We start from the raw sequence: 27809 nt of genomic DNA on the forward strand, positions 1-27809 counted from the left end.
AATGGCTGAGCCACCAGGAAGGACCCTGAGTCAGGATGATTGGCCAGAGACAATCTGGAAACTAATCTCATCACCATCAAACCGGAGGCTGCGAGTCACGTAGCAGAGTCGTCCTGCTCTTCGCCTAAGGGCCCTTTCTTAATAAAATCTCTTGCTTTGTCAATACGTGTCTCCTCAAACAATTCATTTCTGAGCGTTAGACAAGAGCCCCCATGGGTCCCCCTTCCTGCAACAAATACATAAAAAAAATTTATTCTTCTGTTCAAGTTAAAATGTTAAGACAGTTTGAGGTCATGTTGCTGGATATTCCATGACCCATTTCTTACTCTCTTTAGCTCTATTTCCTTTTACCATTAGCTACTTCATCATCCTTCACTGTATAAGTTATTAAACCTTCCAACTATCTTTTGACTCACTGGAATATGTGTGCTCTTATATGCACACACTTTGGTTGACTAGAACAGAAGGAGGCCAGTGGTATGTATGAGCAATATGATTTATTATGGACAAATAGTAGAAAAAATGCTACTAATATCCACAGATAAGTTCCTTAAGTCATATGTAAAGAGACAATATTATTAAAAGTTTGCTTTATTTTTCTGTTGAATCAAGTATCAATACTATCTCCCAATTACATTTTATGCCTTACAAACATTAGCATAGTTAGTATCACCTCATCAACAACTGAATAATAAATCAAACTAGGTCCCGGTGGTTATGTCCGTATCTAGATTGCTAGGGTGATCAGGAACTCTTATTTGTTTGCTTTAGCTTTTAGTTCTTGGTTATATCTATAAAGAAAACAGAAAGAAAAAAGCATGAATCACAATAAACACATTCATTTTTTAACTAAAAAATTTTTTTCTTTTTTTGGTTGCACTGCATAGCATGTGGGATCTTAATTCCCTGACCAGGGATAGAATCCATGCCCCCTGCAGTGGAAATGTGGAATCTCAACCACCGGACCACCAGGAAGTCCCTAGATAATATTTATAATAAGACGGGAATGAGAAGCATATTCCATCTCTTCTTTTTCACTAGTCAAGAGGCTATACAGTTGTAAATACAATCTTGCCAGGGGCTTATAGGTAGAAATATGCAGAAAGGAGAATAACCTAAGGACTTTATTTGAATCTGGCTTGACACTGTCAAAAAGTCTTAACTGACTTACAGTTTGCTATACAAAAGTATTAATTTAATGTAAGAATATTTTCATTCTTGAACTATATGAGAGTATGACAAATGTGAACATATGTATAAAATTTACCAAAACGTAGTCACCTAGAGCTTTTAATTTTATATTCACAAAGCGTCTTCCCTGAGAATAAAATCAGTTGGGAATGAGCCTGTCTAGTCACTAAAAATATAATTCTGTGACACAGGCTGGCTACTGGCTTAGGAGGTGTAACATTTAAGTTTTTTGAAACTAAGGACAATTTCTTCAGTTCTCATTAATTCTCAATTTTCATTAATTCAAAGAAGAATTAACCACAAAGCTACAGAATCTTTCTGTTTTACAACATCCTGGGCTTCATTTACTAATCTTCTCAGTTGAAAATAGAGTGGAAAACTGAACAAGCACAAAAAGGAAGCTATTCTATGAAGCCTATCATACTTCCTATACGTCCCAAAAGGCCCTGATTTCAAATATTAAACCCTATTTTCCTGAGTGCGCCAGAGAGTCCAACACTTGTATTTCTAACTAAATCTCTCAATCTGCTATTTTAATTGTAAGGCTAAATATCCTTTTATTGAGTTGTATCTGAATTTCTGCTATTAGAAATAACATTTTTGAATGTGGCACTTAGTGTTCTCACAGTTTTACTATGAGGAGTTAATATAAGGTTAAAATAAGATGGTGTATGAGAAAAGTACTCTGTGAATAAAATCACTGCATAAACTGAAGTTTATATTGATATAAGTTAAGACCTAAAAATGGTTATCAGGCATTTGTAGAATAAGGGAGTATTCATCTATCTGTTATGTCCTAGATTATTATGAAAAGATTACACAATTAAGCTGCAAGTAAAGCTAGGTATGGAACAGATAAATGAAATTAAATGTACTATACACTACAAAATAGAATGCTTTCTGAAAAGAAGGAATATTACATAACTCAATGTTTTCTAATTTTTTATTGAGATCATTCAATTTTTTTAGCCAAAGAAAGCTGTTATTCATAACATTTTTTTGTAATTTTGGAAGGTCCTATGGTTCAAACAAAGCCAGAGCCTTCATCTAAGCTCATTCCAGAGTGTTAGCTAGTCACTGACAAATAATATTAATTACTGAATAAATAGTTTCAAGGGCTTCCCAGGTGGCTCAGTGGTAAAGAATCTGCCTGCCATATAGGAGATGAGGGTTTGATTCCTGGGTGGGGAAGTTTCCCTGGATAAGGAAATGGCAACCCACTCTAGTATTCTTGCCTGGGAAATCCCATGGACAGAAGAGCCTGGCGGGCTACAGTTCAGAGTCACAAAGAGTCGGACACAACGGAATGACTAAACGACAACGAAAACATGGAGAGCTTACCTCCAAATACGAAAGAGTTGAGAGGCTCCTGCTGTCCCAACAAAGAAATTAACAGCAAATAGACTCCAGTTTTTTGGAATAATTACAAGTGAGTATCTTGACCAAATAAAGCCTGTTGAAATAAAATATTTTTTAAAAACAGCATAGGCATTGCTGCAATCTTATCTGAACATTTAACATTAGAGTAAAATAATAAGACTAAGATTTTATTTTCTTGGGCTCCAAAATCACTGCAGATGGTAACTGCAGCCATGAAATTAATAGATGCTTGTTCCTTGGAATAAAAGCTATGACAAACCTAGCGAGGATGTTAAAAAGTAGAGACGTCCCTTTGCCAACAATAGTCAAAGGTATGGTTTTTCCAGTAGTCATGTATGGATATGAGAGTTGGACCATAGAGAAGGCTGAGTGCTGAAGAACTGATGTTTTCAAACTGTGGTGCTGGAGAAGACTCTTTTTTTTTTGGAGAAGACTCTTGAGAGTCCCTTGGACAGCAAGAAGATCAAACCAGTCAATCCTAAAGGAAATCAACCCAGAATATTCATTGGAAGGACTAACGCTAAAGCTGACGTTTCAGTACTATGGCTATAGAGCTAACTCACTGGAAAAGATCCTAATGCTGGGAAAGATTGAGGGCAGGAGGAGAATGGGGTAACAGAGGATGAGATGACTGGATGGCGTCACCAACTCAATAGACATGAGTCTGAGCAAACTCCGGGAGATAGTGAAACAGAGTAGCCTGGCATGCTTCAGTCCATGGGGTCACAAAGAGTCAGACACGACTTAGCGACTGAAAAACAACAGCATAAAGTAGGGGAAAAAGGTTATAATCTGAGATTTAATGAAGTTGGTATAATTCAGGATTACACAAAACACTCAGTTATTACATCAAAGAAAAACTTTTATAACCCTCCTTCTGCCTTCTTCGGCTATAGTCTAATAACTGCCTAAAGGTAATACCATTAATTTCTTTGTGTGTGAGTGTGTGTGTATGTATTTCAAATGTTAAACAGTCAAGTAAATTGATGTAAAACTAATTATTGAATGTCCTATACGAAGATATTCATTTAATTTACCTGTAGCCATCAAAACAGCAGACTGAGCCGTGCTGAGTTTTTCTGCAGGTCTGGCCATGTCAGCCAATCCAGCACACACCAGCCCCTGGAAATAAATGTTTTTTCAATGTTACTCTTTTTTAGAGGTGGAAGTATCGGAAAGCTGGTATAATTTTAAATTTCTTGGTTAGGTAATTTTTCCTTAATGTCAAAGTATACATGGTCATTTCTTCTCTGGTGTATTTTTAACACTGTCTTTTATAGAACCCTTCTACTCATGCTCCACCACCAGCGTCAGTCAGAAAGTTGAGTAATGAGTCCTAATAGAATATCAGTTATGCTACTCTACTACACAGATTAGAATACATAATAGAATGATTTTTATCGATGAAAAATTCACTCCTACACAAAATAAAGAGATACTAGGACAATGAACCCCTATATACCCATCACCCAGTCAACAATCATTGAGATTCTGCCACATTTACCTTTCCTCCTCCCTTTCTCCTTTTTTCTTTAAGTATTTTAAATCAAATTCTAAACATGTCATTAGAAAATACGGTCTTAAGAAATTCATTTTCGACTTCCCTTGGGGTCCAGAGGTTAGGAATATGTATGCCAATGCGGAGGACATGGGCTGGATCCCTGGTCTGGGAAGATCCCACCTGCCAAGGAGCAGCTAAGCCCAGAGCCACAACTATTGAAGCTTGGGTGTTCAAGTGTCCGAGTTCAGCAACTACTGAGCCTGCCTGGTGCAGCTACTGAAGCCTGAGTGCTCTAGAGGTGGTGCTCTGCAACAAAAGAAGCCACTGCTCACTGCAACTAGAGAAAGCCTGTGCAGCAACGAAGACCCAAGAAAGCCAAAAATAAATAAATAAATTCATTTTCAGGTTTTATTCAGTTCCTAAAAGATGCATGACACATTAAAAAAAAGTTTTTTCCTCCTAAATAGAACACATGCATACTAGTGAATTTATATACAAATTTAAACCAATTAAAATGATTTTTATTTAATAAAGTCATTGGTTCAAGAAAGCAGTGATTCTGGCTCAATGTGGCAAATGGTTAAATACAGAAGTGGAAGTAGAGGTATATCATAACTAACACTACTTTTCTTCTTAATTTTCATCCATAGTCATGTGATTTTCTTCTCAAATAGCTCCAAATCATCACTCTCACTTTTTTCTTCCAGGTCCTAATATACATTTTCTCTCTTGCATATTTGTTCCACTTTGGCAGGGTGGAATACTGCCCTTGTATAGGGGAAGAAGGGGACTGGTTTCCACCATTATTCTACTCGGTCCATGTATTACTACACTGTGGCTTTTCAAATACACTAGAGGCTATGTTCTAGCATTGTCTTTTGGAAGAGGGTAACAGCCACGATTTTGTTTATGCTCAGAGTATACATTTCATTTTTCTGGGACATATTAGTAATCATTCTCTCTCACAAAGGTCCTGAGTGCCCGCTCCCACAGTTCTTTTTCTTTTCTTCTTGAAATCATCTTCTCTCTTAATATAGATGTATATATTTTCTGATCCATATACAAAGACGTTGGAGATATCATGCCCTTTGACTCTCTAGTATTTTAGTGTATATTTGCTAAGAACAAGACTATCTTCCCATTTTCTTAATCCATAATCTAATCACAAAAGTTAACATGGACAAGACACTGTTGTCTAATGTACAGTTCACAGCTAAATTTTGACATAGTTAAAACTGTCCCAAAATGTCTTAAAAAAAATGGTTGTTTCTTGTCTAGAGTAGTTAGGTCAGGAGAATACACTGCATTTGGATGATACACCTTTTAGTCTTCTTCTGAAACTGAAGTATAGTTGGTTTATAATACTATATTACTTAGTTTCCTTTCCTGAATTTTTAAAAAGCCCTTTCAATTTCCATACCACTCTAATCTCATGTAAATTACCTTAGAAAATCTTATTGTGAATTTACTTGTCTCTGTCATTTACTAGTTTGATGACTTTGGTCAAGTTATATAATTCTCTCTCTTTTTTTTTTTTTTGGCCATACAGCTTATTGGATCTTAGCTCCCCGACAAGGGATTGAACTTGGGCAGCCTGCAGTGGGAGCGCTGAATCCTAACCACTGGACAGCCATGGAATTCCCCATGACACTTGTCTTATATTCTTCATGTATAGAATGAGAATATTAATAGCTACCCTTGCAAGAGTGATATATTATTAAATGAGATAATATGATTTAAAGATAGTTAGCATAGTGTCTGGAAAATATTACTGTTAGCAACGACAAATAGTAGTTTACATTTTTAGAGAAACAGAGGTAAGGGAATATTAGTCTCTGTACTCTTTCCAGTATTTCTAGCCTCAAGGGCTAGAAGGTCAATGTTCCTCTTCTTTATTATGAACTTTACTCAAATAATAGAACTGTAGAGTCAGAGAGTGCATGGAGTATACCAAAAGATTGTGTAAATTACTCCCTAACATAGGAAGAAAGGTCTACCAATTGTAGAAAGGTCCAAAGTGACTTTTAAAGGGGGTCATGTAAGTGTTTAAGAGCCTAGGCTTTGAAGTCAAATTAGACCTGAGGGCTCACATCCTGAGTCCTACGTCACTTAACAACAGTTTTAGTTCTTTAAACCTCAGTATCTTTACATCTCAGATTTTTTCTGGTGAAGATTAAATATGAGACAATGTATTAAATAATCCAATACAGACAGTTTGGCATCTAGCAGATTCAAGTTATTTCTCTGCTTCCATTAATTAAAAACTGGTTTTCAAATGTGTGTGATTCTTTTTGGCACCTTGTTATCTCCACTGGGTGGAGTAAATACTCATCAGATAGTGTGGAACATTTTTTTCCTTCTTTTCTTCCAGTATTTTCTCCTCTAGTTAAAAAAAAAACCTCATATAACACTTTTAGAGGAGTGTAAAAAATAATGAAAAACCACTATATAATATTCCAATTCCAAACACTTAAGAGATAGCAAAGTTCTCAAGATTCTAAACTGTGAATTAGCCTATGTTAGGAGTTACAGCTGGAAAAGCAAGTAGTTAGATACTAAAAATCAGCATAGATAATCTTAAAACAGTTTGACTTATTCCTAAGAACAGAAAGGAAGAAAATTAGCTACACAATATGGTATACTGTTCAAGAGTTAAATATAAACTAGTCTGTGCAAAAAGACAACAAGCAGAAAGAAAAAAAAGCTCTCTGAACTGACCTTCACATAATAGTTTCCCCAGGTTAGCCAAGGGGCTCCCCTGATAGCTCAGTTGGTAAAGAATTCGCCTGCAATGCAGGAGACCCCGGTTTGATTCCTGGGTTAGGAAGATCCCCTGGAGACGGGATAGGCTACCCACTCCAGTATTCTTGGGCTTTCGTTGTGGTTCAGCTGATAAAGAATCCACCTGCAGTGTGGGAGACCTGGGCTCGATCCCTGGAGGCTACCCACTCCAGTATTCTGGCCTGGAGAATTCCATAGACTGTATACTGGGCTGTTTATTCTGTATTGCACTCAGGCATTTTTGCTCTCACCAGCTTTTTTTTTTTTTATCAAGTCACTGTAGTTGTCCTCAGACCTGTTTATACCAGTTTTGTTGCAGAGAAGCCAATTCTGACTCCATGCTGGAACTGTTTCTTTGACTTGCTTTTTGCTGCTTTTGTTATTATAATTACACAGAACAGCCTGCCTCAGAATCCTGCCCCTCTGACTATAAAGTGCCTTTGTTCAGAACCCTGTGTACCTGTAGACGGAGGGAGGGAAGAAATCAACACATCCCCTGCCTGAGGCTTGCCATTCCAGGAGATTGGCAAGATTAATGGCCTTTTTACTTTGGTTCCTCACCTCCCCCCATCTCTGATCTATAAAAGAACCTGGCATCCAGATCCCGATAAGATGGTTATTTTGAGGCGTTAGACTGCCATCTTCTCGGTCAGCCAGCTCCTCAATCAAAGTCTTCCTTGCCTCAATCCCTCGTCTCTCGGATTCACCGGCCTGTTGTGCAGCGAGCAGAGCAGAGCGAGCTTGGACTCGGTAACAGTTTTATTTTTTAATATAATTTATCTAATTTAATGAACTAGGTAAACAGCTGATATACGAAAAGAGGGTTGCTATTTCTATGAAACTAAAGTGATTGCTTTGGAAAGACTGAATAAAGGTAAGTTGTTAAACCTGCAATCAAATTTGGTGTAAACAAGACAGATATAAAAAGATTGGTAGGGGGGAAACAGAAATCTAGCAGGTGTCTGCTATCAGACTATTATGAAAGAGTCTATAAACTTGCTCTGATTTAAAGAAAACTAAACTAAAATTATACAGGATGCACTGTGGCTATAATTCTTCCATGATAAATGACGTGGAACTCAAAATCAGTGGATCCACACATGAAGCCCTGGCATTATAGTAAATGATGGATAAGTGAATATGTTTATAGTCTTAGGGTTAAAATAGTTAAAAGTATGTAGTATTATTTTTTAGAATTATCCAGTTTCACCTTTATGATTATCTGATTTCAACTAAAGTGGCTAAGAAGGATTCAACCACAGTTAAATGTCTAAAGAAGCACAGTCTAAAATTCTTAATGGAGAACTTATGTGAGAACAAGACACAGGAGTTTCTATGGTTGTGCTGTCATCAGGAGACTATGCATGATGTCAACACGAACTTAAAATAGAAGTTTTTAAAGGAGATAGTGGAGAAAGCACTTATGAATATATAATACCGTTAATGTTTCAAAACACTGATAGACCAGACCAAAGAACCACCAAAGCTATTGGTAACACAAACAAACATCTAAATTGTGGCAAATCTGTGACCAGAGGACCCTTCATAAATTTACTGTAAATACAGTAAATCATTCTTTTAGCTTTTTTTTGGTAATTTTTTATTGAAGTATAGTTGATTTACAATGTTGTATTAGCTCAGGTGTGTAGCAAAGTGAATCAGTTATACATACACGCATACTCACTCTTCTTAGATACTTTTCCTATATGGGTCATTACAAGGCATTGAATAAAGTTCCCTATTGCTATGCACTAGTTCCCTGTGCTACACAGTAGATCTTCATTAGTCATCTATTTTATCATTCTTACTTTTCAAATAATGTTTCTAGAAACAATATTTCAGAAATTAATTCAACTTTGTAGATGCATAATTTTAAGTGTTGGTAGGAGAGAAGAGGAAGGAAATAGTAATATACCTTTCACAGTATTTTTTTTTAATACTACACTACTTTTAAATGCTTAGAGTATGGGCAGAATCATTAAAGCAGATATTCTGTAATTTCTCTTTTAAACTGATAGAGCCTTTTTGCAATATACAAATCTAAAAAAAGAACTGCTCCCTAGTTCTCTGTAAATACAGTCCCCTATCACTACTTTACTCTAGTCCTGTTTTATAGGTGAGACAAAAGGGCACAGACAGAATTTGTGTAAGGCCATAAAATTGCTGCTGCTGCTGCTGCTGCTGAGTCGCTTCAGTCATGTCCCACTCTGTGCGACCCCACAGACGGCAGCCCACCAGGCTCCCCCGTCCCTGGGATTCTCCAGGCAAGAACACTGGAGTGGGTTGCCATTTCCTTCTCCAGTGCATGAAAGTGAAAAGTGGAAGTGAAGTCGCTCAGTCGTGTCTGACTCTTTGCGACCCCATGGACTGCAGCCTACCAGGCCCCTCCATCCATGGGATTTTCCAGGCATGAGTATTGGAGTGGGGTGCCATTGCCTTCTCCGCCATAAAATTGAGGGATAGCTAATTCCAGTTCTAACATTCTCAACTACTTAGATTTACAACTGAGTTTCTGAACTGTTCTAACAATTTAAAACTACACATTTAAAAGAATTAAAATATCCTACAACCCAACAACAAAAAACAACTTTATTAAAACTTGGGCAAAGAGTTTAAATAGTTTTCCAAAGAAAATGTAAAAGTGGTCAATAAGCATATGAAAAGATGCTTAGCACAGCTAAATGCACATCAAAACAACACACCACTTCACACCCATTAGGAAGGGTATTATAAAGCAACAGCAAAAGTAACAAGTGTTGGCAGGGATGAATGGAAACTGGAAGCCTTGTGAATTGCTGGTGGAAATGTAAAACAGTGCAGCCACTGTGGATAATAGTTAAGCGGTTCATTAAAAGATTAAATATGGAATTACCATATGATTCAACATTCTATTTGTAGTTATATACACAGAAGAACAGAAAGCAGGGTCTGGAACAGATATTGTATGGACACCCAGGTGTCTATCAACAGAAAACTGAAAAAACAAAATGTGATACATACATACAATGAAATATTACTCAGACTTGAAAAGGAAGGGAATTCTGACACATATAAACCTTAGGATATTATGCTAAGTGAAAAATACCAGGCACAAAAGGACAAATACTGAAATACTGTATGATTTAATTTATAGAAATTCACAGAGAAAGTAGAATGCTAATTGCCAGGGACTGGGGAAGAGGGAAGTGAAGAGCTATGGTTTAATGGGTTCATAGTTTTAGTTCTGCAAGATCAAGAGTACTAGATCACAATACTGTGGAACAATTATCCTACAATTAAAAAATAAATTAAAAGAAAAGTACTAGAGATTGGTTGAATAGTGATATACTCAACTCTAAAAAAGAGGTTAAGATGTTAAATTTTATGTGCATTTTATTACAATAAAAAAAGAAAGCCTGTAGATCTGTTAGGGGAAGAACACTGATTGAAACTGCCCACCCTGGCCAGGCACCATAGTAACCATTTGCAAGAGTTGTTTTATGACAGGAGGTCCTGATAAGGAATACAGACCTAATAAGCCACCACAAACCGAAGAGTTTGGGAAAGGTCGAAAGGAGACACCGCATGTCCGTCCATTTCCCAGAATCGCTCTTGCTAGCATCCATCTTGGCTAAGCGATGCGTGCACCACCAGGAAAGACTCTGAATTAGAATGATTGGCCAAAGACCACCTGGAAACTAATTCCATCAGCATAAAACCCAAGACTGCGAGCCATGGGGCAGAGCAGTTCTCCTGGGTTCCCTTACCCTCCTGCTCTCCGCCCGGGTGCCCTTTCCCTATAAAATTTCTTGCTTTGTCAGCACATGTGTCTCCTCGGACAATTCATTTCCGAGTGTTAGACAAGAGCCCAGTTTCGGGCCCTGGAAGGGGTCCCCCTTCCTGCAACAGATATAGGGCCTATTATTAAAACACAAATTACTGGGCTCCATCCCCATAGTTTCAAACTTAGTAAATCTGCAATGCGGCCTGAAAATTTGTGTTTCTAACATGTTCCTGGATGAGGCCAAGGTTGCAGGTCTGGGGATGACATTTTGAGAAGCACTGCATCAAGCCAAAACTGGCCTTTCCAACATAAAATCAGTGATTTGTTATTAAGAGCCATTACAATTACTTCTTTTAAGCTAAATGAGAACTTTATGAATGGAAACTCTGGCATAGGATAAAAGCATTTACTGTGGAGTCAGAAGTTCCAGATTCTATCGTTTACCAAATGTTAACATATATATATATATACATATATATATATATATATCCTGGATAAATTCTTCTACTTTTTGAGACTAATTTTCCTTGCCTCTGTTTTGGTGTTAGTATCTTAAGTTCTCAAACTAAGTTAATAACAAAAGTTAATTTTGGGCGGGGGGGGAGTTCAAACCAATTTAATGTTTTACATAGTCACAAAATTTTAGAATGAAGTGTCATGTTCTTAGGGCCCATAATTATAAGCTTTTTGATGATAATAAGTTCCCCAAAGGGCTCCTTATCTAAGGAGTTCAAAAGACCCCAGGTAGGTAGTATGCTTATAGAGTAAAAATGATACATCTGAGAGTATTTGCATGAAATTATTTCAAGCTGTACTATGAACATTTAAAGTACATCCTTCAAAAAAAAAAAATACATAAAGTACATCCTTCAGAAAAATTACTTCAAATTAATAAACTCTTTTAAAGAATATCTTTTTCAGTAGCATCAGCCAAAACCCAAGACTTACCCATTTCATAATTGGAGCCCAGAAAAATACTGTTCTGGGACCTGGAAAAAAAAAAGAAAAATTTAGCAATAAACCAACTATTTTCTATATGCCTTTTAAACAGCCATCACATTTCAAAAACTCAAAGATTTATTAATCTATTTCTAATAATTATTACTGTGCTTTCTGCATGCTTTGTATTTAAGTTAAAATTTAGAGAGTCACCATGGTATCAATTTTTCATACAAGTTGTTTTGATTTCCATGTCCATTCTCTGTATTTTTGAGAACTATTAAAATTAGCTAAAGTATAATAGAGGTAGTTTTGGAAACTATTCTCAGTGTATTTTGCTTTGAACATGGAACTTAATATCATTTTATTTAAGGATAATCTTCAATTTGAGGAAATGATAAATTATGGAATTTTTGTGATATAAACCTCAGTAGATATATATATGTATATATATTCACTAATTCTATTAATATTTATTAATATTAATATTAATATTATTAATATTTATTATTATAAATGATGTCACCACATGTGTTCTAGTAAAAGTTCTTACAAAAATTCTATACATCCTAGTAAAAAATTAATGACCCTAACCTAAATTAATTTAACCTAACTTTAAAGGGCACCTGAGAAAGGGAAAAGTCCTTGTTTTAGTTATCCTGGTACTCATCCACCTCATGCAAAATGTTCAATAAATGTTGACAGTATTTTTGAAATACTGTCACTATTTTGAATATATTTGAATTTCAAAATGGTGACAGTATTTTGAAAAACAACTCTGGTTTTCCAGATAACCTGGGATTTGAGAAGCACTGTGAATTTCAGAAACAAATAAGCAATTTGTTTCAGAGCTAGAAGTAAACTCACAGATCATCCTTCATTTTTACCAACAGGCTCAGAGAAGTTCCATGACCTACTTAAGTCATGCGGGTAGTTAGCCCAGCATTGTAACTAGAAACTAAATGTTCTAACTCTCAAAACTTGTGCTCTTTAACCAATAACCAATAACATAACTTCTTACTCTTCCAAATCACAGATCTCTTTTAATCTTTCAGGGCATACAGTGACAGGAAAAAACAGATTTGTCAATGGTAAATCAAAAGCTAAATCTAATACACATCAGAGCACTTAATATGGTGTGTAATGTTCTCAACACACTGCATCAACAAAAGACATTTATTTCTTAACATAATTTCACATAAGATTTTTAAGCAAATTCAAAATTTAAAAAGTCTAATTATATTCATGAATATTATTTCTACCTTAATATTCCACTTTACTTTGTAAAAATAAATAAATCACATCTAAAAGGGCATAATCACCCAAATGTAACACATTTATTTCTCTTCATCTACTCCAGTAATATTTCTCAATAGCACTATCAGGTAAGAATGATTTTTTTCCCCAATTTTACCCCTAGTAGGTAAGCATGGGAATACCAGACCACCTCACCTGCCTCCTGAGAAACCTGTACGCAGGTCAAGAAGCAACAGTAAGAACCGGACTTGGAACAGACTGGTTCAAAACTGGAAAACGAATACGTCAAGGCTGTATGTTGTCACCCTGATTATTTAACTTATATGCAGAGACAACATGCAAAATGCTGGGCTGGATGAAGCACAAGCTGGAATCAAGATTGCCAAGAGAAACATCAATAACTTCAGATATGCAGATGACACCACTCTTATGGCAGAAAGCGAAGAGGAACTAAGGAGCCTCTAGATGAAGGTGAAAGAGTAGAGTCTAAAATCTGGTTTAAATTTCAGCATTGAAAAAAATAAGATCATCGCATCTGGTCCCATCCCTTCGTGGGAAATAGATGGGGAAACAATGGAAACAGTGACAGACTTTGTCTTTTCGGGCTCCAAAAGTCACTGTGGACAGTGACCGCAGCCATGAAATCAAAAGACACTCCTTGTAGAAAAGCTACGACAAACCTAGACAGTGTATTCAAAAGCAGAGACATTACTTTGCCAACAAAGGTCCATACAGTCAAAGCTATGGTTTTTCTAGTAGTCAGCTATGGATGTGAGTGTAGGACCAAAAAGAAGGCTGAACATCGAAGAATTGATGCTTTCAAACTGTGGTGCTGGAGAACTCTTGAGAGCCCCATGGGCAGCAAGGAGATCAAACCAGTCACTCCCAAAGGAAATCAACCCTGAATATTCACTGGAAGGACTCATGCTGAAGCTGAAGCTCTAACACTTCGGCTACCTGATGCAAAGAACTGACTTATTGGAAAAGACCCTGATGCTGGGAAAGATTGAGGGCAGGAGGAGAAGGGGACGACAGAGGATGAGATGGTTGGATGGCATCACCGACTCAATGGACATGAGTTTGAGCACGTTCCAGGAGATGGTGAAGGACAGGGAAGACCGGTGTGCTGCAGTCCACGTGGTCACAAAGAGTCGGACACGACTGAGCAACTGAACAACAATAACAAGGTGAACATTCACTGTCATTAATAAAGAAATGTTTCCAATCACATACATAAGTAACATTTAAAAGGTAAAATTGAATTAAACCTATTATTTAAAAGTAACAAACAGTGAAACTGAAAAAGCACGGAGCTAAAAAAAGAAAAAGTCGGGATTTAAGCTAAGATTTAGTTGCAGTTGTGGCTTCAGTTTGTTGCAGAGATCATTCATTCATTCACTCATAGTAATTACTTCATGCTTTATAGTCCCCTAGGCACTAGGGATACATTGGCAAATAAAACACAGAGCTGGTTTTTCATAACTTAAGCACAGGCAGGTTAAGTAAAATCATATCTGTAAGCTGTATAAAAACATTTTAGGGAAACAATTCTAAAGTGCTTTTCATCAAAACCACTCTATTTTCAGTTATATAATACTACCACTCAAAAGTGAAAATTAAAGCAGTGATAATACTTCTTTTTTTAATGCATTTTGGCTGAATTACTATCAAAAGTAGTTGGTTAATGTTAACAATAAGGAGAGAAATTTGAAAAATATAAAAAATGGTATCTGATCCTTGTGTAACTTTTGCTTATTAATTAGTTCTAAAAAAGTATCAAACAGTATAAACTATTGCTCACCTTTAGCAATACTAAGTGATCGTAATGTTACAGTTTGGACTATGCCACTATTCAACATCTCCTTGGTATAGTTTTGTAGTCCTCTCAAACTAATTCACATTGTTCAATGTGGTTTAAATACAACGGGATTTAAAATCAGATGTACTATTACTAATATTTTACTAATAATCTACTGTAATTAGCTCTGTATTTACTTATATTGATAAGTCTGGCTTATACATATGAGTTTCTAAGTAAGCTTATTGATTCCCTAGAACATTTTTATTTCCCAGTTACAACTCAGTTTTATTGGCAAGCAAAGGATAGTACACCCTCTAGGCCTGAGGGCGGGCCAGCCCAAAAGGAGAGGCCTCAATCCCTCTTTGGCCTCCTCCTTTTATATGTTTGTCTCCTCCCTGCCTTGAGCCTGCCCTAGGCAAATTGGGCTGGCTAAGAACTTCACCTGAAGTTCTCACTCGTGTCCGTGGATTTTCCGTTGTTCTGTTTTTGCAGGCTTTTTCCTTTGTCTTTTAGCCACCACCATTTTGGGCTCCTTTTCCCTATTCTAACTTTCTAACATTCCCCCCTCAAGAGATGGGAGGCCCAATTCTTTGGGAATAGGGGTGTCGAGGTCTCTCTGGCTATTTCCTGCTGAGCTGGGATGACTAGGGGCATTGGGCCTTCCCCTCTTGCTCCTAGAACATTTAAACTTAATCCTAAAGTTCCTCTGTAATTTATCTTATTTCCTCAATCTTCAGGGAGCTGGATACCATCTTTAAATTAATAATTCTTCGAACACTAGAGTATCATGGCATAGCCCCTGTCTTTCCTTATGGCCCCAAACAATTATTCATCTTCTTACATACATATGACAGTTAGTCATTTTTATGCTTGACTATGTACTGTAGTTTTCTATATTTTAAATTAGAGCAAATCTAGACAGTACTGAAATGGTTGCTGGGAGAGTTAAAACTATTAAGGAATTCTAAATTTTAATGTTCTTTTAACTGAGTGAAAATCTATATTTAACTCCTGAGTTGTTAATCTTTAATCCAGTGTCCTAAATTTTGTACTGTTCTGATCACAGCCACTATTGCACTTCTAGAACTCTGGCACATGGTGATTCCCTCTCCTCAATATTTGAACAAGATGGGGAAATCTTTAGTAGATTAGGTTGGCATTTCAAAAGAAATGTTTAAAGGATAGAAAACATGAAAGCATGGAGTTTCAAAATATAAATTCCTAATCCGAACTTGTTGTTGTTTAGTCGTTAAGTCATGTCTGACTCTTTGCGACCTCATGGACTATAGCCGCCAGGCTCCTCTGTCCATGGGATTTCCCAGGCAAGAATACTGGAATGGGTTGCTATTCCCTTCTCCAGGGAATTTTCTCAGCCCAGGGGTCGAGCCCACATCTCCTGCATTGGTAGGCAGATTCTTTACTCCTGAGCCACCAGGAAAGCCTAAGTTAATTAGATTTTAGCCCAGGTCACTTGTTCTCACCCAGAGGTGATTTTGCTCCTCAGGAGACGTTGACAATGCAAAGGACAACCCCCTACAACAATAATCCAGCCCCCAAAATATCTATTGTGCAAGGTTAGGAAACCTTGGTCTAGGTGGACTGACAAGCTAGGCAAACATGCAACTAGTTTCATGCTGTTTCATGGTTCTAAATCTTAGTTCATACTATCTCCTCTCAATATTTGGCCTTGTCTTCATCTGGCTAACTCCAACATCCTTCTAAAACTCATTGTAGGTTTTGTCTCCTCAAGGACTAGATTAAATGCTCCTTCTCCGAACTCTCAAAGCGGCAGCCTGTCTATTCTTCTATTGTTTTCTGCACATAACAATTAAACTGAACTATTTATGCAACCGTTACTTTAATTAGACAAAGTCCTGAAGTTAAAGACTGTTTCTTAGTTTTCCTAGACAAATATTTTTGAACAGAATTGAACTGGATGAACCATATCTAGGAGAGATGCTAATCAGAGATATTCAAATTTTAGGAAATTTGAATGAACTTCAGGACACCAGGTTCTCTTTACATCAGGGCTGTACTTGACTTTGACTCATTAGTTACGCTACTGTTACACCACTATACTCCCCTTTTTGGCTATTGAAAATTCTTTCCATGAGTCTGATGCCATAATGTACTAATCCTATAAGTCAATCTTTTCAAACTCTCTGGTTACTTTATTTAGCTTGAGTTTCTGAGATTCCTATCATCACACTTGGTTTATTTTTCTTTGTCATTTACAAAGTCTCAGGGTCATATGCCGTATCAATTACCAAGTTTATTTTTTATCCCTGCGTGAAGCTTGGCTTCATCACTCAAGGATAAGCCAATACGTTGTTTTAGTCTCTGGCTTTGGATTCCCAAACAGGCTCCACTCTTCTCTTTCAAAACTGATGCTTCCTCTTCTATCACCCCCCAAACTGTTTCCTCTAGGGTTCTAGTTTCTTTGCGAGCTGAAATGGTTGACCCTTCAGGGTTAATGAACAGTCAAGCTTTTCAGTAGCTTTGCCTGGTAACTGATTTACTCTACTGCCCTGTGCTTGGTGGTGGTTTTAAAATATCAATTGCCCTTCTCCCACATAACCAAACCAAACAAAAACTTCAAACAGTAAATTACTGTTGCTAGAACAAAGGCCAAAAGAAGTTTAGATATTTTATTTAAGGAATAATTTTAAACTACAAAACAAAGCCTAAATTAGTTTAATGACGGTTAAGCACTGAATTTAAAAACGTAAGTAGCATAAATATATATATATAGTAATAATAAGACATTCTAAATTTCTAATTTTTCTGAAATATTAGAGGATGCTAACAACTGACACAAATAATTAGAGATGTGTAAGTGCAAACAACAAGTAGTGTTTTCTTCATTGTTTAAAAAAAAGGGGGAAATAGCAATACCCATGATCATACAATAAGTAAACAAAAATTTTCAAAGAAAACTTATTTTATTTTATCCTTCCACTTTTAAGTAGCCATTTTCTACCTTAAAAGTAAAGAAGTCAAATAAATGTAGACATGTATTAATTTAGGTATAGAGGCTATTTTCTTAAAAACAGCAGTCAATCAATAATGAAAATAGTAATGAGGAAACATGCCAACTGATTTTGACATTTAAAACATGAAACAAGTTAAAACATTTTTTTATTGAAGTGTGGTGGATTTACAATGTTGTGTTAGTCTCAGGGGTACAGCAAAGTGATTCAGTCATACATATATAAATGTATATATAAGTTTTTTTTCTTTTTTTAGATTCTTTCCCATTACAGGTTATTACAAGATGTTGAACACGTGAAAGTGAAAGCTTTGCTCCCTGGCGGCTCAGCTAGTAAAGAATCCGCCTGCAGTGTGAGAGACCTGGGTTCCATCCCTGGGTTGGGATTTGGAGAAGGGACAGGCTACCACTCCAGTATTCTGGCCTGGAGAATTCCATGGACTCTGTGGTCGGACACGACTGAGCGACTTTCACTTTCACAGTTGGTCCTTGAAGTATAAAATAGATCCTTGCTATTTACCTAAAACATGAAGATTAGACAAAAATGTTTTGCAAACAGGTACCACTCAAACAGTGAGAATACAATGTTACACTATCTTTCCTAGGTCTGTCTGGGAAAAACTGGTTTATGTTCTACAATGACACAGCTGTTCTCACTGAAGAGCATTAAAATAATAAAGTCATTAAATAATCATGATACCGGAAGTGATTATAATACCTTAAAATCAAGATAAGCATAACTAGAGTATCTAGCTAACAATCATTATGATGGATGAAAAAACTTGATTAGGCAGAAATTTTAAATGGCTGAAAATATACTGAATAAAAAGCAGCTTTTAAGAAATTTAACTTAAAGTCTAAGATGAGAAAAATGTATTCCCATCAGATGTAAACGTACATTCTTTTAGACAAACAATTACCTAACAATACATCTTCATCTTGTTTCTTACAAGTCCACTTTTGGAAGTTGAAAAAGATGTCAAATGCTGACTACTTAAAACTATGAACTGTAATGTAAAACAAATGTATGGTTACAAAAGGGGAAAAGGAAGGTGGGGAGGGACATATTAGGAGTATAGGATTAACAGATACAAACTATTATACATAAACTAGAGCCGTAACAAGGATTTACTGTAAAACTATGAACTATTTTTAAGCATAACAAAAAAAATACAAAGAATAATATAATGGTCATTTTCTCTTGTGTTGTTAAATGTTTGTCTAATTTTTAAAGTGAAACTGATGTTCTTTAAAGTTCAAATTTTTATGGAAGAATTTGAGGAATTCTGCAAGAGAATAATACAACCAAATATGTAAGAGACATATATTTTCAAACAAATTAACAAATCTAGTTGCCTTGATGAACTTGTTAATAAAACAATGACATATTGATAATTTTATTTCCTAATTTCCTTATCTGAGAGGAATTTCTGCTAATGAAATACTTTATAAATTCTACCCAGAAAGAATGTCATTTATTGCATAATTCTCTTCCTAGGGAAAGATTTCCTTCCTGGAACAGAATAAGTAACTTTTACACACATGCAAATATACACATATACAAATACTGAATAGAGCTGCTCCCGATGTTGAAAATAAAATTCTTATTGAAAGCTGTCCACTACCCCACCTAGATCCTTTCATACCATTTCTTTCCAGTTTATTGCTTCCAACATCCCTGAACTTTCCTCTGAAGTTCCTTGTGTCAATCAAGTCCACCTTTTTGCTATCATGGAACCAGCTACTTACAAATTCTTAGAATTCATACAGGTTATTATTCTTTGACACAGATACTGACTGTCAAAAATTACTCGTTTTTATTTGTACTAAACCTAGTTCTGATTTCACACGGAGAACATCATGGGGCTACCATTTCAGAGTTAAGCAATCTTTCTATCTTCTGTAAGTCCTTGGAAAGAGCTTACTGAAATAGTACCCAGAACATCATGGGTGAATAATGATTTTTAAAATGTTGAAAGCCTGAAAACAGGCTTTGGTGAAAATGCCAAAGAAAATAACAGGTGAAGTGACTAACTATGATAGGTAATATGCATTTTAGGGTTGATACATTTTAAATTTATATATTTCTTCAATAACAAACTCAATGACTTCTAGATTTAGAAAGATTGTTTAAATTATCTAGTTCAAGCATTCATCTTATAAGCCAGGTATATGAGGTTGAGAAAGGTAAAATTACTTATATAAAATACACAGCACAGCAAGGACAAAAATTTAGATGCCTAAAACCTAAACTAACAATAATTATATAGTCTTCCCTGATGAAATCTGAGTTTCCTGAAGCCTCTGAAACTAAGAAAAGTCACAGCAGAAATACCAAATTGTAAACTGTTACAGCCGGAAAGGACCTTAAAGAAAATACAAACCCTCTTCTTTTTATAGATGAAAAAGAAAAGGCATTTCTTCAAAGTTAATTTGTCTCATATTCAGATAGTTCCAGATAGAGTAAGAACCAGAATGCAGGCTTCTTTGATCCCAGCCGTCTTTCTACTATGCCATACCATACTTTAAACATATTTCCATCTTTTATAGCCAAAATTATTATGTCTGAGAAATAATAAACTATTATTTATTGATGTACAGTTGACTTATAATGTTGTGTCAATTTCAGGTATACAGCAAAATGATTCATTGATTTATATATATATGTAAACACTTTTCCAGATTGTTTTCCCTTATAGGTTACTACAAAATATTGAGTATAGTTCCCTGTGCTATACATTTGGTTATCTATTTTATAAACAGTAACATGTATATAACTATTCATAGCTTCTCTAAGGGCTTGCTTCTCCTTTAGTGTATCTAATGGATCAAATTAGATGAGGCATAAACAATCTTAACTTCTTAAAATTAGTTTAAAATCAAAAGTTATGTTAAGTGTCAAACTAACAATTACAGCAAGGATTGTATTACTTTTACGATCTCTTCTGAGAATACAAAATCTCTGTGGCTAGGGATTTTTATTTTATTCATTAAAATAACTCAAATGCCAAAAGTATCCAATATACAGTAGGCCCTCAATAAATATTAAATAATTCAACTTTATTGGAGCTAACTAGTTTAAAGATATTCTATTTGACATCAATAACTTAAACATTTGAAATCTCAACTTTCCCTTTTGGTTCTCATTCCTTAATTTTAAGCTAATAGAAGTTAGTACTATAATAAATAATATATGTATACTTATATATTTACTGTATATTTAATCATAATATATATTAAACACTGCTAATAATAGTTCATTTAGTATGTTTTTATTTTAAAAATACTCTCTAGGTCTATAAGATAAAAAGGAAAAACTAATTCTCTGGTCTAGGAAAAAGCAAATATTCCTGTTGTGAACACCTTAACGTAACTTTTCTCATCAGCCTTCACAGAGAGAACATCATGCAATGTAAAGAATATTCTTAGCAAAAGTAAGCTAAACACAGCAACACATTTTGCAGAAATATTTTTCCAAAAGTTCTTCCACTTAAGCCAAAATATAACTCATTATAAGCAAAGCTATGGTAAGCAAAAATTATATGGTTAAGATAGTTATTTTCTGTGCTGACTTAACTGAAGGATAGTTTTTATTTTTATTAATTTCTCATTTAATTTCCCCCCCAGTTTTATTGAGATATAACTTTTTTCTTTTGGCTGCACCTCACCGCTTGTGGGATCTTAGTTCCCCAAGCAGGGACTGAACCTGGGCCATAGCAGTGAAAGTTCAGAGTCCTAACCCGGTAATTTCTAAGGTATAACTCTTTAGAGCTGTGGTCTCCTAACTTTTTTAAAATTTTTACAAATTTATTTATTTACGGCTGCACTGGGTCTTCATTGCATGCAGGCTTTCTCCAGCTGAGGTGAGTGGGGGCTACTCTCTAGTTGCGGAGCATAGGCTCTAGAGCTCTAGAGCAGGTGTGGTGCGTGGGTTTAGTTGTCCCAAGGCATGTGGGATCTTCCTGGAGCAGGGACTGAACTTGTGCATTGGCAGGTGGATTCTGAACCACTGGGCCACCAGAGAAGTCCTTTCCTAACTTCTTTGGAACATACTGCCCCACCAGTTTAAAAAATATGTGAGCATATACCCTCTATATACAATTTATATATACAAGTTGACTCCATGGAATTCAGATGTGTACAGATTTTCCTCAATTTATGATGGGGTTAAACCCCAATAAATCCATTGAAAGTTGAAAATATCATAAATTGAAAGTTTATTTAATACACCTAGCTTAGTCTAACCTACCCTTAAATTGGGCAAAATCATCTTATTTATAATAAGCTTATTTATAATAAATTGTTAATATATAATTTATAATAAATTGTTTTTATTTATAATATTTATAATAAATTATTTATATTTTATTTATAATAAATTGTTAATATATAATAAATAAAGCTTATAATAAATTGTTGACTATCTCATGCAATTTATTGAACACTGGGGCTTCCCAGGTGGCACAGTGGTAAAGAATCTGCCTGCCAATGCAGGAGACACAGGAAATGCAGGTTCAATGCTTGGGTAGGGAAGATCTCCTGGAGGAGATCTTGGCAACCCACTTCATGAACAGAAGAGCCACGCGGTCACAAAGAGACACGACTGAGAGACCAAGAACGCAGCACACATGTACTGAAAGTGAAAAATGAATGGTTATACGGGTGCAGAAGAGAGGCATTGGTTGTTTACTCTATGGTCGACTGGGAGCTGTACTTTGTCGCTGCCACCTGTAAGGGCACTGTACCACATATCACTAGCCCAGGAAGAGATCAAAATTTGGATTTCTACTGAATTTATACTGCTTTTGAGCCATCGTGTAGAGTTGAAAAATCTTAAGTTGAACCATCCTAAGAAAGGGCCTGTCTATTTACACAGACACATATATGTAAATGTGCACTAATACATTATATATTATAAAATATACACAAAATGGAAACTTTAAAAAGATAAAGTAAGTACTAACAGAAGTTCTACTGTTTTCTTCCTATATTCCAAAGTTTCATTTTGTGCATCCTTTGGGACAGTTCACCCCATTCTGGAGCTCATAAATACAAATGAAAGATACCTTTCCACTAATAATTTTTTTTCCCCAAAACTAAGCTTTTAAGTAAACATTGAGCAGCAGGATTTTTACAGTAAACTCTGGACAGCATACTTTGACAGTCAGGAGACGGTGGGGGGACTAAGAACTGAACTTGCCAGGACACATATTTGGATAGAACTCTATTCTTACTCTAAAGAAGTAGATGATTATGTGCCACAGACAATATGTAGATAAATGAATGATGAAGACCACAGGTCTAACTATATATATATAAAATGCAATATTCTAAGTCTAATAAATATTTATATAAAGACATATTCTTGTGACTTGTCTAGACATATTTGTCAATGATACGATTAAATCTCAAAAATTTAGAACCCAGCCTTGCATATTACTGTGAAAACCTCCAATATGTGAATCCAGTCTAATGATGATTAGATATATCATTTAATGATTCAGAAACACACTATAATGTAAACTAGTACACAAAAACCTTGAATATTCCCTGTTAAGTCTTAGAACAATAATTTCTTCAGATTTTATTCAATACTTGTGACAATCAACAAGTTATATTTTTCATGTTTCTTCACTTCTGCATTGGTGTGCCTACAACTTTTTAATCACAATTTTGCAGTGATGGGTATTCTTACTCCGGATATTAGTAAATAAGAGAGAACTAACACTAACATTTGTTGAAAGTCTATGTGCAAACACAGCTACATTTTACAGACAATACATCACTTAACTTTCACAACAATCCTTAAATGGTGATAATTCAGTTCGGTTCAGTTTAGTCCAGTCGTGTTCGACTCTTTGTGACCCCATGGACTGCAGCACGCCAGGCTTCCCTGTCTATCGCCAACTACCGAAGCTTGCTCAAATTCATGTCCATTATTTTGGAGATAATTATTAAACCCATTTTATATATTAGAGCTAAAGGTTAGGGGATTTAAGATCAAGGTCACACTGGTCAATCTGGCTTCAAAGTCTAGCTCCTTCCATCACACTGAGAAAAGGGTTACAATAACTGAACTACTCCAAGAGTATCTAGATAAACTACATGATCTACAAACCAATCTCAAAAGAAAGATAATTCTCTTTCATTCTAAAAGTTGAATAAACTATTATAAACAATGACTATAAGTGGTTAAAGCCAAGACCCTGGAAAAGATCACTATAAAACTGCCCTCCAATTCTGTTTTAAAGTAGTTTAAAATTGTTCCTCCTCTAGCCTGTCTTTCTCCTACAGACCAAATACAAAGCTTAAGAGGGTCAGCATTGACCACAAGAATTCAGTTGAGACTAAAGCCGAGGGACTTCCCTGGTGGCCCAGTGGTTAAAACTTGGAGCTTCCAATGCAGGGATTGAGCATTCAGTTCCTGGTTGGGGAACTAAGATCCCCCACATGCCAAACAGTTGGCCAAAATCATGCAGGCCATAATCATGCCACACAATGCGGCCAAAAAATGAAAAAAAAAAAAAAAAAAAAAAGCCTAGATTATTACAGAAGCATTGCTCAACTCTTCCTCCTGAAAATCTCTGCCATAAAACAGAGGACAATTTCAAAAACTGTGTCTTAAAGAACCAAAAAGCAGATAAACTAATCTTCTTCATTAATAAAAATCTCTCCTTAAAGGTCAGTTTTATAAAGGGTAAACTATTGCAATAAATAATATTATACTAAAGCATAATTCCAAGACACAGATTAATCCATTATCAAACTTGGAAATCAGATTTAGTAATCATCTTAGATTCCCAAGAGCTGCTTCATAGTCAGCTATGTGGGGAGATATACCACTTTCCTAATGACACCAACTGCAGAGATAGATTTAACTATGTAGAGAAAAGGGCCACAGGGGGGTTGCACTTCAATCTTCCTATTTATAACACACTTTGTCCTCTGCTAAGTCTTCGGCTTGAAAGTGACTTCAGAATGTATCTGGTTTGAGTTCCCAGACAAGTAAGTACTATTACTAACGTTTATATAAGAGGTAACAGGATTTTAGACCTTAAAATAAAGAGTTGGAGGCACTGGGATCTTCCAGTTTCTTACAGCATTATTTTTTCAACTACAAGAACGCTGTTTTCCAATAGGTTAAAGACAGAGCTAATATTTATTGAGCGTTTACAAAGAATCAAACACATATGTTATCTTTAACTTTCACATCGACCACACTTCACAGAAACTAAGATCTAGGATTTTACCCAAGGTCACATCTACAATTAGCAGCAGAGCCGAATTTAAATCCAGGTCTGTCCACACAAAAAGGTTCAGAAGGAGCTTGTTCAGTAGTAATTTAGGATAGACTTAAACAAACTAGACCTATGGGGCAAGGAATGACACTGACTCAGAAACTGGCTAAGGCTTCTCCAGGCCTGTCAGCTGGAGCTGAAGGAAGTATGACCTTTACTCCAAACACTCTGGGGCGGTAAGACAGCTCTTCTGCGCGTGGGTCAATGTATCACTACTCATGGAAGGAAAGGGGAGAGAATGAGGTTTCCTGGTGGCCCAGACCCTTTCCTGGCCGCAGAAACGGAGAAGGGTCAAACCAAGAGGCCTGGTCCGGATCTGAGTGGTGCCTAAGAGAAGCGGTGCAACAAAGGTCGCAAAGGGCGCAGACTTGAAAATCACGAGTTTTAGACATGTTGGAAAAGAAAATGTGAAAAGCAAGGAGCATGGGAAAGTACACAGATTCACTTGAGGACCAGGGGTTGGGGCGGTGGGTGAACTGTCCACCGGCAGAGTTGTCAGCGGATCGGTAAAGGGAGGAAAGGGACAGGAAGGGAGGTCTCGGTGGGAGCCACTTTGGGTTCATTACCTGCCGGGTGGTTGTACAACGGCCTCAATTTTTCAGGCAGCAGGAGCTCCACTCTATCAAGGACCCGGTGGTAGGTGGCCCGCAGGCCCCGGACGCCGGCGGCTGACATTTCTGCGGACGAGTGATCGTGGGCAGCCGGGTGGTAGCGTGGCCGCGTGCTCGTCCCTGGCTGGCAATGTAGGGCAGCTCGTCACTTTCCCCTGTATCAACGCCTCGCGCCCTCTCTCCCTGGGTGCCTGCCCTTCCCGTGGCTGAGCCTGACCCCCCAGCGAACCACCCTTTGGCCCGCGCCCAGAGAAGGTTGTGGGGGCGGAGACTCTGCGACGGCCCGCCCCGAGCCCGCCTACTGGCATCTCACCGCCGGGACCCGGGAGGAGTGGCTAAAACAGGTGGCTAAAGGATGGCCTCACCGAGTCGACCCAGAGGCCTACAGGCAGCGCGCTTGCGCAACCAGAGCTGCCCGCACTGATTGGCCCGTCCCGGGCGCGGGCAGGGTCCAAAGCAAACCTCCAATTTCTTCTTCCTGCTCTGGAAGCCATGTTGGAGAAGGGAAAGTGAAGCTGCATCGGCGGATACCCTTTCACTCTGGTTAAGGAGGCCCCTAAATAAAATGGACTATTCGGGCCTTCCGTGCCCCGACTAAAGATGACGCCGCATAACTCTCTTGCTTCCTTTGGAATGAGACTCGTGAGCGCGAGACTTACGACTTCAGCTACTTCTCTATTCCTCATTTATCCATAGAGTATTAAGGATTTAATTAGAATGGCCTGAACCCAGTTTTCTAGGGTAAGGGCGGCCATGGCACACACCTGCCTCAATGCCCAGTGGTAGTCATCTCGCGAGAAAGGTTTGGAAGGGCGGGTGTAGAGAACGAGGAGAGGGAGGAGTCGAGGCCGCCTCCGCCTCCTCCTTCAGGAGGGGGTGCCGAGGGAGGGGACTGTTGCTGATCTCTGGTTGTTCTGGGTAGTCTGAGAAGGAGAGTATGAAGCGAGCTCCAGCCCGGGTACGGCCGGACTTCGCAGGCGAAGGCGCTGCTGCCGCCGCCGCCGCTGCCATCTGACTCGCTGCGCTTGAGAGACCCGGCGCGTGGATGGTCCCGGTGCGGCTCGGGTGTTGATCCGCGTGTCTCTTCCCCCTCCTCCCCTCCCCCACGCGGTGGTCTCCCCTCCTCCCCCAGCCTGGCAGAGCCATGTCTCGGGGTGGCTCCTGCCCACACCTGTTGTGGGACGTGAGGAAAAGGTCCCTCGGGCTGGAGGACCCGTCCCGGCTGCGGAGCCGCTACCTCGGTGAGCAGGGGCCCCGGGGCAGGGGCGCGGAGGTCGCCGCCCCGAGGTGGGGGAGGGGGCCGCGTCGCGGTCTGTTGGAGCCGGGACAGCTGCTGGGCGGGGGCGTCCCGGAGACTCTGAGGTGCCGGGTGGCCCTCAGCCGACGGACCCCGCGCCCTTGTCGTCCTCCCGTGGCTAAGGCACTCTTTCATGCTGCCAGCCGCCGCCCTGGTCGGGTATTCCTCCGGGGGCCGGACCTGGGGCGGACAGTATTGGCCGGGAAAGGTGTTGGGATCGTTTCAGGAGTGGGGCTTGGGGGAAGACTTGTCGAACCTCCCGGAGCTGCCGCGTTTAGAGCAAAAGTTGGCGCTTTTGCTCTTCAGCGCTCTCCCGGCTCAGCCGAAGGAGCTAAGTTTGTGTTGATCGCCCTTCTTCTGAAGTCTCGGTTGGGCTTAGGTGTCGGCAGCGACGCGTTGACCACCCTCGGGGACTCCACGCTCCAAACAGACTGGGGGTAAACTGTTCCGCGGCTCCGAGCCAGAACCTAAAAGTGATAGCTGAGCTGGCCCCACCCCCGCGCGCTTTCCCAGTTGGACTCTGCTGTTCAGTCGTTTAGATTGCTTTAAGGAGGTGTAGGGTTTCGCGTTCCCATTCCCACACCGGTGAAACACTTGGCATTTACTGTTTCTTAGTTAAGCTTTCTAAAAACAACCTTCGATACTTGAGGGAACGGTAGTCCAGTTTTTTTTTTTTTTTCGTTTTGTATAAGTGGATTTGTGAGGATTCTGGGTCACGCCTGAGCTAAAAGTGGATGGATTTAGTAAGAGTCTTTTTTCTTCCTTCCTCTGCAATCTTATTACTCTTTATTCTTTTTTATTTTTAATTTGAAGGCAAGACAACATCATTAAAATTTTTTTCTTACCAATTTTGTCACTTTTATCTTAGGTATTTGTTGATGTCATTTAAACGCTTTAAATGTCATTTAAATGATTTTAAGTCAGATGGTTTTGACTTAAAATCAATGAAAGAAATTGAAATCTCATTGCACCTAATAGTTCTGGTTTGTGATTATTTGCGA

General features: G+C 37.9%; 2 protein-coding genes across 15 annotated transcripts in view; one reads left to right on the forward strand and one right to left on the reverse strand.

The window, feature by feature from the left end:
- Window positions 1–477: 477 nt before the first annotated feature.
- Window positions 478–26305, reverse strand: MPC2 (mitochondrial pyruvate carrier 2). The gene is made up of 5 exons (XM_043876235.1): window positions 25467–26305; window positions 11565–11605; window positions 3609–3693; window positions 2533–2644; window positions 478–791 (listed from the first exon to the last, which is right to left on the reverse strand). The coding sequence occupies exons 1-5, from the start codon at window positions 25573–25575 to the stop codon at window positions 755–757; spliced, it is 384 nt and encodes a 127-aa protein (XP_043732170.1). The 5' UTR covers window positions 25576–26305; the 3' UTR covers window positions 478–754.
- A 112-nt stretch (window positions 26306–26417) lies between these two features.
- Window positions 26418–27809, forward strand: part of DCAF6 (DDB1 and CUL4 associated factor 6) — a 179492-nt gene continuing 178100 nt past the window's right edge. For 6 of the 14 annotated variants that reach the window (XM_043876209.1, XM_043876211.1, XM_043876213.1 and 3 more), the window contains exon 1: window positions 26418–26752. In XM_043876209.1, coding sequence (XP_043732144.1) covers window positions 26656–26752 — 97 coding nt within the window. In that variant the 5' untranslated portion in view covers window positions 26418–26655. The remainder of the gene's footprint in view (window positions 26753–27809) is intronic. The other 8 variants (XM_043876208.1, XM_043876210.1, XM_043876212.1 and 5 more) reach the window with 2 other exon arrangements.

The sequence above is a fragment of the Cervus elaphus genome, chromosome 20 (genome assembly GCF_910594005.1).
Source record: "Cervus elaphus chromosome 20, mCerEla1.1, whole genome shotgun sequence".
NCBI classification, from domain to species: domain Eukaryota; kingdom Metazoa; phylum Chordata; class Mammalia; order Artiodactyla; family Cervidae; genus Cervus; species Cervus elaphus.

Coding starts and splice junctions, on each gene's coding strand:
- MPC2 (XM_043876235.1), bottom strand. CDS start 25,575: ATGTCAGCCGCCGGCGTCCGGGGCCTGCGGGCCACCTACCACCGGGTC. Junction 3,694..11,564: donor GGGCTCCAATTATGAAATGG/GTAAGTCTTGGG, acceptor ATTTATTTCCAG/GGGCTGGTGTGTGCTGGATT. Junction 792..2,532: donor CAACTCTTTCGTATTTGGAG/GTAAGCTCTCCA, acceptor TTTTCTTTATAG/ATATAACCAAGAACTAAAAG.